The 18,948-nt window shown below is 48.6% G+C and overlaps 1 protein-coding gene across 3 annotated transcripts in view; it reads left to right on the top strand.

Annotated features, from left to right (window-relative positions):
- Positions 1-18,948, top strand: part of KRAS (KRAS proto-oncogene, GTPase) — a 95,194-nt gene that overhangs the window by 40,941 nt on the left and 35,305 nt on the right. For 2 of the 3 annotated variants that reach the window (XM_054036925.1, XM_054036934.1), the window contains exon 2: positions 16,698-16,819. In XM_054036925.1, the coding sequence (XP_053892900.1) occupies positions 16,698-16,819 (122 nt within the window). Of the gene's footprint in view, positions 1-9,078; positions 9,180-16,697; positions 16,820-18,948 lie in introns of those variants that run through there. The other variant, XM_054036942.1, reaches the window with a different exon arrangement.

The following is an 18,948-nucleotide window of genomic DNA, read 5'->3' as shown; positions in this document are numbered from 1 at the left end:
ACACATAGGAAATCCCTAGTCCAAGCCTTCTGTCTGACCAAATGGTCTGGAAAAGCAGCCTAGCCAATTAACCCTTCTTTTTGTGCCACGGATCAGTGATACAATGGAAATTCAGAAGCTGTAAGAACCCAGACAGAGAACAGAGCTTTAACCCATACAGTGCCTGTAACAATTTTCTGAGTGTAGTTACTGCATGGCATCTTTAACTCTTTCTATGGAAAATTTCATCCTAAGTGCTTATATATCAATGCCTCATAGGGTACTTAGCCATTAGTTCCTTTCACTATACCTGTATATTTTCTAAAACCCTTTAAAAAGGCTTTAAAAAAATTAAAGTGTTACAAAATATTATCCACTCCTGTTCTGTTGCATATTATGTCAGCAGCTATCTGACAATCCATATTGCATGCCAGTGACTTATATATGTAATTCCTAGAGAGCGATGAAACCCTCATGAAGGGTCTTGGTGCTTCGTACTAAACAATATGTAATGAAATATTTAACAAATGAATAATGCAATCCATAAAAAACATATTGAGGAGGTTGGGGAAAAATGAAGCTACTGAATGTTGAGGAAAAGACAATCTGATTCATCGCTGTATGACCAGTTTTATACTAGTGCAATAAATCAGCAAACAAACAAACAAACAAAAACAACAGTAATGCCATGATGAATGAAAGTATGCAATGTTGTTATAGCCATGCTGGTCCCAGGATATTAGAGAGAGAAGGTGGGTGAGGTAATATCTTTTATTGGACCAACTTCTGTTGGTGAGAGACAAGCTTTTGAGCTTACACAGAGCTCAGCTCAAGAGCTTGTCTCTCTCGTCAACAAAAGTTGGTCCATTAAAAAATATTAGCTCACCCACCTTGTCTTTATGATGAATCAAAGTGAAAGAAGCAGATCCCCATATGGTGTAAATCAGCATAGCTCCATTAGCTTGAATGGATATATAACATGAATTTGTTCCATTGTTTTCAATGGAGGTATGCAATTTTACATCAGCTGAAAATCTGGCTCAGTTTCTAAAATGAGGGCAGTTCTTTGACTTTTCCCTCTTCCCTTTAGAAATAAATCACTGTTGCATGTTTTCAATTTTCCTGTAAGTTTTCTATCCAATGGCATAAACTCTCCAAAATAAGCAAATGTGTTTCCTTGCTTGAAACTGTATATCAGGATCTATTAACTACCACTGCAATTGCAAATGATCCAAAAAATCACTCAGTTGAGAGCAAACAAAAGTTTTTTTATTTTTAAACCCTCGCAGTTGATACTTGTTATAACTAAACTATGCTTTTGCCTTGACTCTTTCACATTCTTGCAAAAATTCTAGGTTAAAATCTCCTTTCAGTTACACTAGTGCAAATACAGAGGGACTCTACTGAAGTCAATGGGACAGAATCTGCTCTCAAGTATACTAATGCAAATCTGGAGTATATGAAGCTATTGCATATTACTATACATGAAGCTATTACATACACATTACTGTATATGAAGCTATTCTCCACAAATTCTGTCCTCAGAATTTCACTCGTATACCTTGATAACTGTGAATTGCATCAGAACAATGTAGGAATTGCAGTCTTGATTACTAGTGACTCTCTCTGCAGCATAAAGTGAAATGCTAGTGTAGGGAAAACAATGTTTTAGTTAAGAAGTGCATTCCAACAAACAATTGTGAATTATGCCTTCTTAATAATTTATTTTTTATTATTTTATTTTTTGTATTGTAGTAGCATCTAAATGCCTCAGCCAACGCTCCCTTCTGCTGATTGCCATAAAAACCTGTATTAAGACATAGGACCAGATACTCAGATGCTGTACATCAGCATAGCTCCCCTGAAGTAAATGGAACTATTTGATTTACATCTGCTAGAGATCTGGCCCACAGTCCTTCCTTTAAGGAACTTTCAATCTAACCAAAGGCAAGATGAAACACTTACACTTGACGGATGTGAGTGTAACAAACACCTCAAATGTTCTGAACAGCATTTTAGTTTACACTATTTTGAATACGGATGGCTCCAATTCTAAACTCTCCAGAATTGGGGGGTGGGGTGGGGTGGGGTGGGTGTTTGGAATCTGGATGCATAACTGCACTTCCCATCTGTGTAAAATGCTGCTATTCTGATTTGGTAGTGTAGTAAACTCACATTGCATTTCCATATAATGGTGTAAATGAATACACAGGGCACAGGGCAACAGAGAATATGGCCCAGTGTACTTTGCAACATTCCAATGGAACAATTTAGCGGGCCAAATTTTGTCCTTTGTTGCAGCTGTGCAAACACATGGAAATCACTGAGGTGTCATGAATGTAACTGAGAGCAGAATTTACATTCGTCTTTAGAGCAGTGACAGCGCAGCACTTTTACTAGAAAAGGCTGTATAAAACAAAACCAGACCAGTCCTTTTTTTCCCGTTTGCCTTGAAAAGCCTGCTTGGGGTTAATGCAGCTTAATGCTGAACAAGCATCATGCACTCTGTAGCTATGTCTGTACAAAGGGCTTGCTCTTGAAAGTAGAGCTGGTCGGAAATGATCTGACAGAACATTTTCCATTGGTAATGCAGATTTGTTGAAACTGAAACATTCTGCGGGAACATGGTTAAAACTTTCGATAAAACTTTCAATGGAAACCGGGCAGGTTGCTGGGGAGTCTCTTCAGCACCTCACCTAGCAGGGAGCTTAGGTGCTGGACCCCTCAAAGCCAAATCAACATGGGTCCTCAGCAGCCTGCCAGATGGGCTGCTGTGGAGTCTGGTCTTCTCAGCTCCATGGCACCTGCCAGGTGGGCTGCCACACTCCCAACCTTCCTGGGATCTCCTGTTAGCTAAGTCCCCAAGCTCCCCAGCTTCTTGGGTGGCTCGTTCCCTGGCCTGGCCCACACCCCAGCTGGCCAGCTTCCAGCCTTCTCAGCGGCTTGCTAGGTGGGTTGCTATGGAGCATGGGCTCCCAGAATTCCAGGCTCCTAGGGAGCATATTTCATTCTGGAAGCACCAAAACATTCCTGCTGTGGGAACATTTTGGTGTCTCTGAAACAAAGTATTGTGGAATTTCAGTTCTGCAAAAAATTTTGAGGTTTTGGCATTTTGTCCCAAGTTGGGCTGAAAACTTTTCCAAAACCTCAAGATGTTTTTTGTTGAGCTGAAATTCAGTTTCCTAGCCATCTCTGCTTGATAGATCCTCAGCAGAAGCAACATATTTAATTTGCGGGGTGAATAGTGGGCGCACAGCACCTCTCAGGATCAGGCTATAAATGTTTTCCGAAGTACTTAGAGTATTTTGATATTTTTTTAAGTAAAAAAGCCTGCAGTAAAGAAAAAGCAAGAGAGTAACCATTTTGAAAAGAGAAAATTTCCTTCTTTTCTCTGTATGCAGTATTTTAATCATTTTCTTTCCTTACATGTGTTTCTTATTGTGTCAGAATGATGTACAGTTTTACCAAACTCCAGTGAACTGAAACTCCTGGTTATAACAGATTGGTTATGTCCCCAGGAGTTGTTCTGATATGCAGGGATCTGAGTGCAGGTCTGTAACATCTGAAAGAGAGCAGGCAATACTAACATGTAAACTAAGGGCCTAATCCTAGTCACATTGACTTTATGTGGAGCAGGAGCAGGACCCAGTTTACCTCAGGGGCTAAAGATCATGTTTTTGATTCAGAACAAGAGGCAAAACCCACTTTGCTTACTCTAAAGACACATCTTCACTGCAGAATTAATTTGGGCTCTTACTCGGGAGTTGCCCCTAACCTGACTCCCATCCACACACAAAACTCTCTCATGTGAGCGTGGCGGTGATTTCAACCTGGACCAACTGGCTTGTCTGTAGTTGCATGCTAAAGACCAACTGAAGCTTTCACTTGGGCTAGTAACCTATTAATTTTGCTGTGAGGACACAGGCTAAACCACTCAAGTGCTGATAGTCCTCCAGTGCCTTCCCACAATTCCTCCCCCCTAGGCCCAGAAGGATAGACAAAGTCTTCTACAATTTACTGGGAAAGAATCATAGGGCAATTTAATTTATTGCAGCATAAAGAACCATGGGGATACGCCCCAGAAATTGAAACAACGCTCAGGGATGAGCGTAGTACCAGTGAGAACACAGTAACACCTCTATGGCTGTGCAGTGTGGCTGATCACACCGAGGCTAGGCTAATCCATGTGCCCATCACCCAAGTTAACTCTGCAGTGAAGACATACCCTGTCCTCCCTCCACTCCAGCGTCTCTGGGGAGGTGACCGCCTCACACTTTTTGAGCATCCTCTTCAGCACATTCCAGGGCTGGAAAATTAGAGCCTTATCTGGGGAAGTACTAAACATATGCAGTTCTTCTGGTACTCCCTGGAGTTGCAGGTGCTCAGCACCTCTCAAAATCAGACTTTGGAGTGCAGCCTTGCTGTAGTTAGTCAGTGCAACAGAGTCTGCTGTCTTTTCTTCTCTGTTTTCTGGGGTAGGAGAGAGAGACTGCAATTGGATGGTCCATTTCTAGCTCATCGAAGGGCCATTTTTTCCGAAGGTTTCAGAAATCCTTCACTAGTTTCAAAAAAATGCCTATAGTTACAGATTTGTGTCTGCATTACTGAACGTAATTGATTATGGGTGCCATATTGTGGATATAAATGACAGAATTTAGGCATCCAACGAAACGATTTGCAGAGATAAATTAGATAGTTAAACAATGGATTTTCCAAAGGTTTTGGGCCTGATCCAAAAGACTCCCATTAATTTCAATGGGCTTTGGATCTTTCCCTATGCACACAAACAATGTATACTGTACAACTTGAAACATATGCTTTTTTAGAAGTTAAATTGGGTTTTTCTTTCAACTGTTTTAATTTTAATTTAGGTATATGTGCTGACAATATAATTAGAGGGATGCCATATTAATTAATGCTGGGCTGGCAAATTGGGATAGCAAAGTCACCCAACCTTCTAAAGAGTACTTTGCAGCCAAAGCATATGTCCCTCCCTGCCTGCCCCATCCGTTAGATCCCATTTCTAGGTAGAGAAACCGACTATTAAAGAGAGAGAGAGAGAGAGAGAAAGAGAACGCCAGTGGTTGACTAAAAATCAAACCATTTAGAAGCACTAGCAAAATTCAGAATTGTAAAATGTTGCCTTCAAATTAAGTCTGATGTTTTTGCAGAAAATGTTAACCGTGTTTCACTGGAACCTATGTACAGTGAAGATTTTTGAAATAAAATTTAAACAGAACTTCACTATGGGCTGAAGTCTGTTCTTGATACATGTTAGCATGAAGCTGATAGAAGCTGCGTGTACACACCCATGAGCAGAATTTGGCCTTCTCATTGGAGGTTCACTGTAAGCAGAATTGAAATTTGCACATTACAATATATTGAAAAAATTTGGAATTTTCTATTTCAATATAAGATTTTTGCTATATCTGATTTCACTGTATTCTGCTGTATGAAGTTTGTTACCATACTTGTCATTTAGGACCTGTCTAGACTAGAGTTTTTGATTGTATTGTATCAAGAGTTAATTGATTCCCAATGATGTGTTAAGTAGAAATTGCCAGTTAACTTATGTTTACATTAGCATTTATAATCAACACAATAGTACGGTCTAGACAACGCCTTAGTTTTTTAAAGGAGCTCTTGTGTAAATGGCCTTATCCACATTCTGCATCTTGGAGGTGTCTGTAGGAACTTCTTTAAAATGTTTAAAATGTACTTAGAAGGGGAGATGGGTAGGGAATGCATGCAGATAACCTCCTAAAACCCTTCACAAGGGTTTGCTGTGAGTTGTGCGTGTATATGTGTATGTCATTTTCCTCACCAGTATTTTTTTAAATGACGGTGTTCAGTCTTTGGGCTGCATGAATCCACTCCCTTTTCTTGGGCTAAGTCTTCATGGTCTCACACTGGCATTTATTCTGCATTCTCTTTGCAGAGGAGTGAGTGCCGGTACAAGGCGATGGAGAAGCACACTCCTGTCTCAGCCCCAAAACAGATGTCAGCCAGGGAAAAACTATTGTACATTTTTGGGCTGTAGCTGCTTTAAAACTCTTCCCCAGCTGGTTGACATTCAGCTGGTGAAAAACTCTGCTCTTCAGTTTTGAATGTCATGAGCTTTACTGCCCAATACTTAGGACTAGATGAGTCTGGGAAGGGGGCAATCCTGAGTGACAGTTCAATGCCTGCATGAGGGTCCAGTGGTTCTGACCATCATGGAAATACCCTGTCAGAAAAAGATACCATAGCCATGGTGTTGATTCTCAGAAGATTTTAATGTTTCTGCATGTGAACCTTCAAAATTCAGTAGTTGTGGAGGCAATTCTAGGCTGTATGCAAGTCATTAAAAAATCCTTTGAATCAGGACTGAAATTATGATTAGGACAAATATAGAGTTGCCTTTGAATTGGTAAAAATATTGTAATTAGATGTCTATTTGATTCCAGGAGAACTGAATTGTTTCTGATTGTTTTGTAAAGTTGAAAGTGCATCTCACTTGCCTGTGTTCAGAACTTCCTCTACAAATTATAGTCAAACACCATCAATCAAAATGTATTTTGATAACTCTTGTAAACTCTGGCAAAATCCAGCTTTTTTGTTGCTTTTGCACTGCAAAAGCTTACTTCTAATCAATCCAATTAATGAGTAGGTGCATAACACATCTCAATTCATGTATTTATTTTGATTTCAATATTTTTTAAAAAAACTACTCAGAATTATAGATGCTTGTGATATTTTTAAGAAGGGATGTAAAATAAAAAAATAACCACCCAGCAATATATTTAAACCGACATACAACAAAAATCAGGAAAACATATTTCCCACCTTCTCCAGAATCCATCCCTCACAAAACAAAACAAATTATCCTTCCACAAATGCCTGAGCAAATAGATGGGCTTTGAATTTAACTAACACAGCAAACCCTGAAGGCCAGCAAACTCAGGCCATTTGGTGTCAAGGTAGGGAAATAATTCCAAAGTCAAGAAGTCCACTTTTGCTTCTCCCTGAGGATTCTTTTCTGATCTCAGCTATGGATATGTGGCATAGGTAGAGAAGGAGACTTTCGAGCAGCCTAGCCCCAAACCACCTATGAATAGTCAGATCAACAAGTTGTATATATTCACTGCTAGAAAGGGATCAGGTTACTAACTTCTAAACCACTAGTAGAGGAGTGACAGAAATAATCTATAAGAGCACCCCAACTACATTCCTCTCACAGTTTTGAGTGATACACGCCCCACCACTTTACACTGGCCCCTAGAGTGGAATCCTTACACAAAGGTCCTGAGTTTGCTCCCATAGAAGTCCAGAAGACTTTTGCCATTGACTTCAATGAGAACAGATCAGGCCACAAGAATATGAACAAAGCAACTGGTCTGGACTTTCCTATGCAATGGAGGATGGCATTTTCACATTATAGTTCAGAAACATGCACTCTTCTGCTTTCTGCCAGAGCCTTAACATCAGGGAATAGCATTCAACAGCTAGCTACATGAGCAATTTGGCAGCAAAACCAACTTGCATCAGTTGACCATGGGAACACAGCTTCTAAATTAGATGGCACAGTCCCAAAGTGTCAATGTCTTAGAGGACCAAATGGGTGCAGCTCAGCAGAATCCTTCTTGGATGAACATTACTGTGAAAGAAGCTTGAACATCTTACAGTACTTCTGTCATCTATGATTAGGGAGAGCAAAGCTCTAATCTGTTAAAAGTCTTGAATACTAGGTTTGTAGATACAATATTTGCCTTCTTGGCCTGCCAGCTCAGAAAGTGGGCTGGGCGACCGCTTCCCGCAGCTCCCATTGGCCAGGAAAGGCGAACCGCAGCCACTGGGAGTTGCAAGTGGCCGTACCTGCGGACGCTCAGGTACACAAAGCGTCTCATGGCCCGCCAGGGGCTTACCCTGAACAAGCCGCGAACCAAGTTTGGGAACCCCTCATATAGATTTAAAAGTTGACATCATTCACTATATAGTAAAGGTCTATACATTCACCTGGTACAATAGACATCTACAGTTCTAGGATATTAAGTTTTTGGCCTTTTTGTTAGAGAAATAGACTTCATCCTGTAATTGTTAACTTGACTCAAAAATTTGATTCGTGTTTATTAACTTTTGCAATGAACATCCTGTGTAACTAGAAGAGGTGTTTCACTTAGTTTTTAAATGAATGAAACCAACAAACTTTAAGTGGCATCAATTATTTTAAGTTTGACAGTAATACTTTGGAGGGGGTGTGTTTTTGTCTCCCCTTCTATTTTCTGCCAGTATCTCTGCTTTCCTTCCCCCACACAGCCTTTTTCAAATTTAACTAGAAAGCTTCCCAAATATACTTGACTAACAACCAAATGTGTGGTTGTTTTTTTAAAGAAATAAAACCCAAACAAACCATAGAACTGATTAAACCACTTTCCTCAAAGACATTACTTTTTGGAGATATCTTTTGCCATGGGGTACTGTGTGGTTTATTAATATGTAGATAGTATGGACTAGCTCATACATTTGTGTATTGCCCGGCAGGAATGGGATCTGTGTATGGTGAACTATGCATATAGTGGGCCCAATATGTATATGTGTGAAATACTCAGTGCGGATTTGTAATTCTGTAGGTCTGAGTGTCTTGGGCTCTGTGTATAGGTGTCTGGCTCTGTGTGATTTTCTATTTCAAGTGTCTTTCATAGATGGGTTTGGAAATTTCGATGAACTTTTTTTGCTTTTCATTCTCTTTCTGTTCTGGTTTGTGTTCTGGCTGGCCAAGCTTGAGTGGAGCAGCCAAAACTTTTGAAAATTTTAAATATTGACAGAAAGTCTTCATAGCAAGCCAGCCCTCCCCCAGTGCAGCCTTCCCGGCTCGGGGTGGGGCTGTTGTGGATCTACAGGGCTGGGTTGCTCTGTGTGTCCCTGTAGGGCTGGGGCTGTAGCTCTGTCTGTGGCTCCTTCTGCCTCAGGCTGGTGGCAGAATTGTGGGACACTGCGGATCTGTCTCTGTCTGTCAGTCTGTGGGTGGGGCGCTCCTTCCTCCCCCTCCCGGCGGCGGAGCGCGGAGCGCGTCGAGCGGATCCATTCGCTCGGCGCTCGGCTCGGCAGCCCCAGCAGCCCCAGCCCCGTCCCCCGCCATTTCAGCCCGGCGCGGAGAGGCAGAGGGACGCGAGCGGCCGCCGCGGGGACAAGCAGCCGCCCCGCAGCCCGGACAGCGCCAGGCAAGTGTGGGGACCCGGGGGGAGCGGCCGGGCAGACCGTGTGGAGCCGGGACCCCGGATCCTCCAGCGGGACCCGGCGGCGGAGAGACCCGCCAGCGCCGCCGCCCTGCCCGGCCAGCGCCCCCGCCGCCGCCTGGGGGGGAGCGGGGCACCCAGACCCGAGGGGCCCGGCCGGAGCCTCCGCCCGCAGCGAAACGCCGCAGCCGCCTGCCCCCCCCCCCCCCCGTGCCTCCAGCGCCCTGCTTACCTGTGCCCCTGTCTGCCCCCTGTATCCCCACCTGCCCCCAGCGCCCTGCTTACCTGTGCCCCCGTCTGCCCCCTGTATCCCCACCTGCCCCCAGCGCCCTGCTTACCTGTGCCCCTGTCTGCCCCCTGTATCCCCATCTGCCCCCAGCGCCCTGCTTACCTGTGCCCCTGTCTGCCCCCTGTATCCCCATCTGCCCCCAGCGCCCTGCTTACCTGTGCCCCTGTCTGCCCCCTGTATCCCCATCTGCCCCCAGCGCCCTGCTTACCTGTGCCCCCGTCTGCCCCCTGTATTCCCATCTGCCTCCAGCGCCCTGCTTACCTGTGCCCCTGTCTGCCCCCTGTATCCCCATCTGCCCCCAGCGCCCTGCTTACCTGTGCCCCTGTCTGCCCCCTGTATTCCCATCTGCCCCCAGCGCCCTGCTTACCTGTGCCCCCGTCTGCCCCCTGTATTCTCATCTGCCCCCAGCGCCCTGCTTACCTGTGCCCCTGTCTGCCCCCTGTATCCCCATCTGCCCCCAGCGCCCTGCTTACCTGTGCCCCCGTCTGTCCCCTGTATTCCCATCTGCCCCCAGTGCCCTGCTTACCTGTGCCCCCGTCTGCCCCCTGTATCCCCATCTGCCCCCAGTGCCCTGCTTACCTGTGCCCCCGTCTGCCCCCTGTATCCCCATCTGCCCCCAGCGCCCTGCTTACCTGTGCCCCCGTCTGCCCCCTGTATTCCCATCTGCCCCCAGCGCCCTGCTTACCTGTGCCCCCGTCTGCCCCCTGTATTCCCATCTGCCTCCAGCGCCCTGCTTACCTGTGCCCCCGTCTGCCCCCTGTATTCCCATCTGCCCCCAGCGCCCTGCTTACCTGTGCCCCCGTCTGCCCCCTGTATTCCCATCTGCCTCCAGCGCCCTGCTTACCTGTGCCCCGACAGCCCCGTCCCCCCAAGTGCCCCCTGTATCCCCACCTGCCCCCAGCGCCCTGTTTACCTGTGCCCCTGTCAGCCCTGTCCCCCCGAGTACCCCCTGTATCCCCACCTGCCCCCCGTGCCTCCAGCGCCCTGCTTACCTGTGCCCCCGTCTGCCCCCTGTATTCCCATCTGCCCCCAGCGCCCTGCTTACCTGTGCCCCTGTCTGCCCCCTGTATTCCCATCTGCCCCCAGCGCCCTGCTTACCTGTGCCCCCGTCTGCCCCCTGTATTCCCATCTGCCCCCAGCGCCCTGCTTACCTGTGCCCCCGTCTGCCCCCTGTATTCCCATCTGCCCCCAGCGCCCTGCTTACCTGTGCCCCTGTCTGCCCCCTGTATCCCCATCTGCCCCCAGCGCCCTGCTTACCTGTGCCCCCATCTGTCCCCTGTATTCCCATCTGCCCCCAGTGCCCTGCTTACCTGTGCCCCGTCTGCCCCCTGTATCCCCATCTGCCCCCAGTGCCCTGCTTACCTGTGCCCCCGTCTGCCCCCTGTATCCCCATCTGCCCCCAGCGCCCTGCTTACCTGTGCCCCCGTCTGCCCCCTGTATTCCCATCTGCCCCCAGCGCCCTGCTTACCTGTGCCCCCGTCTGCCCCCTGTATTCCCATCTGCCTCCAGCGCCCTGCTTACCTGTGCCCCCGTCTGCCCCCTGTATTCCCATCTGCCCCCAGCGCCCTGCTTACCTGTGCCCCCGTCTGTCCCCTGTATTGCCATCTGCCCCCAGCGCCCTGCTTACCTGTGCCCCGACAGCCCCGTCCCCCCAAGTGCCCCCTGTATCCCCACCTGCCCCCAGCGCCCTGTTTACCTGTGCCCCTGTCAGCCCTGTCCCCCCGAGTACCCCCTGTATTCCCACCTGCCCCCCGTGCCTCCAGCGCCCTGCTTACCTGTGCCCCCGTCTGCCCCCTGTATCCCCATCTGCCCCCAACGCCCTGCTTACCTGTGCCCCCGTCTGCCCCCTGTATCCCCATCTGCCCCCAGCGCCCTGCTTACCTGTGCCCCAACAGCCCCGTCCCCCCAAGTGCCCCCTGTATCCCCATCTGCCCCCAGCGCCCTGCTTACCTGTGCCCCCGACAGCCCCGTCCCCCCAAGTGCCCCCTGTATCCCCATCTGCCCCCAGCGCCCTGCTTACCTGTGCCCCCGACAGCCCCATCCCCCCCGAGTGCCCCCTGTATCCCCACCTGCCTCCAGCGCCCTGCTTACCTGTGCCCCGACAGCCCCGTCCCCCCAAGTGCCCCCTGTATCCCCACCTGCCCCCCGGGCCGCCTGCACCCTGCTTACCTGTGCTCCTGTCTGCCCCCTGTATCCCCACCTGCCCCCAGCGCCCTGCTTACCTGTGCCCCCGTCTGCCCCCCGTGCCCCTGTCTGCCCCCTGTATCCTCACCTGCCCCCCGGGCCACCTGCGCCCTGCTTACCTGTGCCCCTGACAGCCCCGTCCCCCCGAGTGCCCCCTGTATCTCCACCTGCCCCCAGCACCCTGCTTACCTGTGCCCTGACAGTCCCGTCCCCCCAAGTGTCCCCTGTATCCCCACCTGCCCTGCTTACCTGTGCCCCCGACGGCCCTGTCCCCCCGAGTGCCCCCTGTATCTCCACCTGCCCTGCTTACCTGTGCCCCTGACAGCCCCGTCCCTCCGAGTGCCCCCTGTATCCCCACCTGCCCCCAGCGCCCTTCTTACCTGTGCCCCCGACAGCCCCGTTCCCCCGAGTGCCCCCTGTATCCCCACCTGCTCCCAGCACCCTGCTTACCTGTGCCCTCGACAGCCCCCTGTATCCCCACCTGCCCCTGTGTGCCCCCAGCGCCCTGCTTACCTGTGCCCCCGTGAGCCCGCTGCCCATCTGTATTCCCCCCCATGTGCCCCATGCCCCCTCTGTGCTGCCAGCTTACCTGTGCCCCCGACTGCTGCTCCCCACCTGTATCCGCACCTGCCCTCTGTGTGCCAGCAGGTTACCTGTGCTCCTGACAGCCCCTCCCCACCTATATCACTACCTACCCCCTGCCCACCTGTATCCCCACCTGCCCCCCATGTGCCACCAGCTTACCTGTGCCCCTGACAGACCCAGTCCCCTTGTTTGTTCCCTGTCTGCCTGTATCCCCACCTACCCCCAGCGCCCTGCTTACCTGTGCCCCCACAGGCTCTGCCCCCTGTGTGCTCCCTGCTGCCCCCGTGTGTCCTCTGCCCACCTGTATCTGCACCAACCTTTCGTGTGGCCCTAGTGCCCTGCTTATCTGTGCTCCTGACAGCTCCCTGCCCACCTGTATCCCCACCTTCCCCCAGTGGCCTGCTTACCTGTGCCCATGACAGGCCCCACCCCTCCTGTGTTCTCCCTGCTCACTTGTATCCCCTGCTGTCCCTGTGTGTCCTCTGCCTCCTGTGTGCCCCTAATGCCCTGCTTACTTGTGCCCCTGACAGCCCCTGCCCACCTGGCTCCCTTGTGTGCCCTCTTCTCTCCGTATGCCCCTAGTGCGTGGCTTACCTGCCCCCGCATGTACTCCCTGCCCCCCGTGTGCCTCCTGTTTCCTGACAGCTCCTGCCCTTATGTACTCACTGCCCACCCTTGTGCCCCCAACACCCTGCTTACCTATGCCAATGACAGTCCCTGCCCCCTGTATCCCCTTCCCCCTCATGTGCTGCCAGCTTATCTGTGCCCCTGACATCCCCCCATGAGCCTCCTGCACACTTGTACCTTCTGCCCCCTGTGAACCCCCAACAGCTCCTGTCCCTGTGTACCCCCTGCCCACCTGTACCCCCCTGTGCTTCCTGCCCGCAGGTTGGCCCTAGCTGCCTGCATACCTGTGCCCCTGTCAACCCCTACCCCGTGTATCTCCAGCCCTCATGCACACCTGTGCCCCCCATAGACCCACAGCACACCTATACCCCCCAATAGCTTCCATGTTCCCAACAGCTTGTGCCCCCAGCCCACCTATATTCCCTACAACTAGGGTTGCCAAGCCTCCAGTATTGTCCTGGAGTCTCCAGGAATTCTTTAATTAAAGATTGTCTTGTGATGAAACCTCCAGGAATACATCCAACCAGGCAACGGTACCTAAAGTCCTTGCTTCCTCCACCTTTCTACACCCCCATGTGACCCCAGCTGCCTCTGCCCACTACACCCCCAACAGTCCCTGCTCCCCATGTGTCCCCAAGGCCCATAACCCCGTATCCCCTGCCTTCCACTGCCCCCACACCACTATAACCTCCAAGAGTTTCTACTCTGTATGCCCCTAGCCTCACCTGCCTCCTACACCTCCATGCCATTCCCAAGAGCCCCATCACTCTCTATATCCCAGCCTCCCCTGTTTCCTACACCCTCTAGACCAGGGGTAGGCAGCACGCGAGCTGATTTTCAGTGGCACTCACACTGCCCGGGTCTGGGGGGCTCTGCATTTTAATTTAATTTTAAATGAAGCTTATTAAATGTTTTAAAAACCTTATTTACTTTACATCCAACAATAGTTTAGTTATATATTATAGACTTCCAGAAAGAGACCTTCTAAAAACATTAAAATGTATTACTGGCACGCGAAACCTTAAATTAGAGTGAATAAATGAAGACCCGGCACATCACTTCTGAAAGGTTGCCAACCTCTGCTCTAGACCACAATGCTCTCTATACCCCCTGGGTACTCCAACCTCCTCTGCATCCTATACTACATGGGAATCCCTACCCCCTGTGTACCCCAACTTCTCCTGACCCCTATACCCGATACCCTCTGAGAGCCTCTACCCCATCTATATCCTTATCCTCCTCTGACTCTACATCCCCATGCCTTCCTGAGAGCCCCAGCCAGGGGCGGCGAGTTACATGGGACTGTGGTGCCCATGCTCCAGGAATATTCAGAGCCCCGGGGACCTGGCTTCACCAATGTTTGGTGCTGGGTCTTTTCCCCCGGCCCTGTGTGCCTCCCCCACAGCATCTCCCGGTCCCACCTGCCGCCCCTGAGTGATTTAAAAGGGCTGGGGACCTCTGGCTGCCCCCCACCTAGGAGCCACTGCCAGAGGGTGTGCAGGTCTCTTTTGGGAGCCGCCTGAGGTAAGCGCTGCACCCCTGCCCCAGCCCAGAGCCCGCACCCAAACTCCTTCCCAGAGTCCGACCCCCGTCCCTCCTGCACCCAAACTCCCTTCCAAATCTCAAACCCCCTCCTATACCCAAACGCCCTCCAAGCCCGCATTTCTCCTGCACCCCAATCCACTGCCCCAGCCCAGAGCCCGCACCCTTCCCGCACCCAAACTCTCTCCCAGAGAACTCCCTCCCAGAGCTTTAGGTAGGTGTGTGTGTGGGGGGGGGGGTGGGGGGGCGGGACTTGGACCGGTTCTGGGCACCACAAAAAATTGTACAAACCTACCTCCCCTGGCCCCAGCACCTCTGTATATCCCCTGAGAGCTCCTACACCCATCCATATCTTTAGCTTCCTGCTCCCCTACAGCCCTCTATTCTGCTCTAGGGCTTCTAGACCGGGGTGGGCAAACTTTTTGGCCCGAGGGTCCATCTGGGTATGGAAATTGTATGGCGGGCCATGAATGCTCATGGTTCCCGGCCAATGGGAGCTGTGGGGGCAGCGCTTGGGGCAGGGGTAGCATGTGGAGCCCTCTGGCTGCCACTACACATAGGAGCCAAGGGGGGACATGCTGCTGCTTCTGGGAGCCACACGGAGCCCCGGCACGTGCAGAGCAGGGCAAGCCCCCGACCCTACTCCCCAGCTAGAGCTCAAGAGCCGGATTAAAACATCTGAAGGGCCGAATGCAGCCTCTGGGCTGTAGTTTGCCCACCCCTGTTCTAGACCCTTGATCCACACTCCTCTACACACCCAAGAGCCAATACACCCTGCCCCTTCTCTACTCCTGGCCCCCCACTCTATACCATACTGAGCTTCCCCTATACCCCAGCACCTCTTTATACCTCCCTCTCCAGCTTCCAACACCTCTTTACCCTGAACCTCCTTGCCTCCCCCACTCTCCCCAGCTTCTTTCTATAGCCCCCTCTGTGCTTTCGTTGGCTTCCCCAAAACGCCCTCTTCTTTGTCCCCCTCCTTTCTCTGCCTCCTCCCTGTCTCTCTCTGCCCCATGGTTGTGTCTCCTGACTTTCCTCTGTCCCACCCCCCCTTCAGGCAGATAATGATTTTGCTGCTACTGAGAGGAGGAGGAGGTGCTGCTAGAAGGACAGGTGGCCAACGCCTTCCACCTCTTGAGCGTGAGCCTAACACCAGCCCACACGACTGGATCCCAACAATATTATGCTGTCAAATTCCACCCCTCCCCCACAAAATAATCACCGTACGCACAAATAAATAGTGGGATTCCCAGCCCTGAGTGTAAGGAACGTAAAGAGCCAGAGGAGCAAAGATGTTACAGAAAGTTTTGGCTGTCGTGCTTTTCTGTCCTGTTCTGTCACTTTCCTCGTGACAGGCTTTGCATCTCATTCAAGAATTTACTTGCTACTATATCATTATTTATATAACAGAATTGGCTATAATGGGCAAAGACTGTATTCTAGTAATTTATGACAACCATACAATAGTATATCATTGGATGTCCCATATATAATAATAGTATACTACTCTTGCCTGGAAAAAAAAATCTGAAGGTGAATCTGAAGGGTGAACCCTGGTGTTCAGTTTTTTTGATAGTAAAATGTTTTAAAGGGTTGTGTTCATATTTTAATATTAAAACTTTATATAGTTTGCTGCTCTCTTGGTAGTATTTAGCCACTTTGTAACTTCCCAGTGAATCAGTTGTGACCCTCCATTTTTAATAATCAATTTCATTCTGTGGCTTTGGCCTTTTGAATGGTTCATGGATTATTTTATATTATTTCAGTCATAACTCCTGATATCCAACAACTTGCTATGTCACTGTTCAAAATGGAGAGGTCTTGATGATAGCAGCTTTGCTCTGCAGTTTTTTTTAAATGCATGTTTCTGATCTAACAATGTTTACACCAATTTAGTCTTTAAGATTTGGGGGAACAGTGTCCTAAATCTCTGAAATTTTCTGAAAAGAACTGATCAGAATATCAAATAAAATATTGCATATTATAACCTATAAAAATGATTTTTTCCAACTTTCCCGAGTAATGGTTTTCACAATTAAAGTTCTTAGTTTCAGTTTGTGTTCAGTAACTTGTGGCACAATATCTGCACCAAATCTTTTACGACTTTTGACACTCAAAAATAGCATCGCCTTTCCAAAAGCTTTTTTGTTTGTGCGCACTAGTAAGAGAATGGTTTTCCCTTTCTTTAAACACCTCAGTAAAGGAACTGGGGGATGACTTAACATGTAATTGAAACCTGACTCTCTCATGCTTAATCTTGACTTCTTTGTTACCAGGTCTGCTGAAAATGACGGAATATAAACTTGTTGTTGTCGGAGCTGGTGGTGTAGGCAAGAGTGCCTTGACAATACAGCTAATTCAGAATCATTTTGTGGATGAATATGATCCTACAATAGAGGTAAACAATTTAATTTTAATAATGTGACAAGTTCTTTTGACATGAGAGAGGCAGATTGCTTTCTCTTAAATGCTGATGTTGATTTTGTGCCTTATATTGCTATATTTTTCTATGAATGTCTTTTCTATAACCTTTTGATTTGTATTTTGTTTAAATGATGCTATAATAGTGACCAATATTTATAGCTTGATTTAAAGAAATTTTAGATATCCAGCAGATATTCAAAGTTCTATTCTAAGCTCAATGGACTGTCATTCCACAGCGGTGTTACAAAATCACCTGAAGATTGGTTCTGGGTACTAGATCTCATTTAGGAGAGACCAGTAAACTAGGGGGTGTGTGTGTGTGAAATTGAGTGAGAGAAGTGCACAAAATTAGCATAGCATTTGAGACTTTTCTCATCTTTCTTATGAAAGAAACTTACCTCTGAAGTTGCAAGTCTCATTACTTGAATTGATAATTAAATCGTCACATGCGTCTACAAAATCAGTGGATTGTTTAGATGCCCAGGACTTAAAATAACAGGGAAGTTCTACATTAAAAGTTGTGGTGTGTGGCCAGAACTGCATGGGGAAGTTTACAATGCCTACCACTACTATCTATCAAGAATAGTGTTAGTACTTCTAGGAACACCAAATTCATTCAGACTGTTAACGTGTAACGTTCCCCAGAAAAGATGTAAACTTCCTAGAAGATTTGACTAATGGAATTTCTTTGTATTATAGGAAGCTTGCAAACTAGTTGCACAGAGTTACCTCAACATTATCCCATCCCATCTCCTAGAACTGGAAGGGACCTTGAAAGGTCATCAAGTCCAGCCCCCTGCCTTCACTAGCAGGACCAAGTACTGATTTTGCCCCAGATCCCCAAGTGGCCCCCTCAAGGATTGAACTCACAACCCTGGGTTTAGCAGGCCAATGCTCAAACCACTGAGATGTTGTAGTCCACATTTGTGGAAATCATTGGTGTAATGTTTTGAAGAAAACAACTGCAGTTTTTACCTCCATAAACATCTTTTCACTTATCACAATAGCATTCCTCTAAAGATTACTTTGATAAGTACTTGTCTGAATGGATATCCTCGGTACTGTTTTTGTCTGTTAGTTTGTAAGACTTTTAGGACAGAGACCTGACAAACAGATTACATGGTCACAGCACCATAAAATAAAAATAAATCATATAGCTGAGGTTGTAGGCAGGGAATCATTTAGAATGGCAAGTGGCACCCCAAGGAAAGTTCTTACAATTGGATCTTACACTTCTACTTTCCTGCAACTGGATCTGCAAGGGCAGAGCCCCATTCTAATGAATGGGCTGCTTAAATGTGCTGTTTGCACAGATCCATTTGTGGGTTCAGGGCCTAAGTCAAAGAGCTATAGCCATAAAGATATTAGGTGTTTGTAAACACACAGTGAGAAAGAACATAGGTTATAAATTTGCCTTGCTTTAGTACAGGGGTGGGCAAACTTTTTGGCCTGAGGGCCACATCTGGGTATGGAAATTGTATGGCGGGCCATGAATGCTCATGAAACTGGGGGTGTGGCGTGGGAGGGGGTGAGGGCTCTGGGGTTGGGGTGTGGGCTCTGGGGTGGGGCCAGAAATGAGGATTTCAAGGTGTGGGAGGGGGCTCTGGGCCAATGGGAGCTGCGGGGGCAGCGTGCGGAGCCCCCTGGCTGCCCCTATGTGTAGGAGCCGAAGAAGGGACATGCCGCTGTTTCCAGGAGCTGCACAGAATGGGGCAAGCCCCCGACCCCTCTCCCCGGCTGGAGGTCGAAGGTCAGATTAAAACGTCTGGAGGGCCGGATGCGGCCCCCGGGCCGTAGATTGCCCATCCTTGCTTTAGTATATGATACTCGCACAGTGACAATAGCATTATTTTTTACTGTTATGGTATCATTGTCGTCTCATTGCCACTTTGTATTAATGTTGTTGCTGTAACATTCATTGATTACTCTTCCAAGGAGAAGCAAATATTATATTTGTAAAAAAGTTAAATGTTTGTTTCCATAAGTACTCAGACGTTTGAAATTATTAGTGTGGCTAAAGGAGGTATCCACAACACCTGTAGCATTTCTGTATTGTGAAAGATGATGGGGGGGGGGGGGAGGGGGAGGGAGAAGGGGAAAATA

This window comes from Malaclemys terrapin, chromosome 1 (genome assembly GCF_027887155.1).
Source record: "Malaclemys terrapin pileata isolate rMalTer1 chromosome 1, rMalTer1.hap1, whole genome shotgun sequence".
Taxonomy (NCBI): Eukaryota; Metazoa; Chordata; order Testudines; family Emydidae; genus Malaclemys; species Malaclemys terrapin.
The sequence above is the reverse complement of the archived record's forward strand: the minus strand, read 5'-3'. Positions and strand labels throughout refer to the sequence as shown.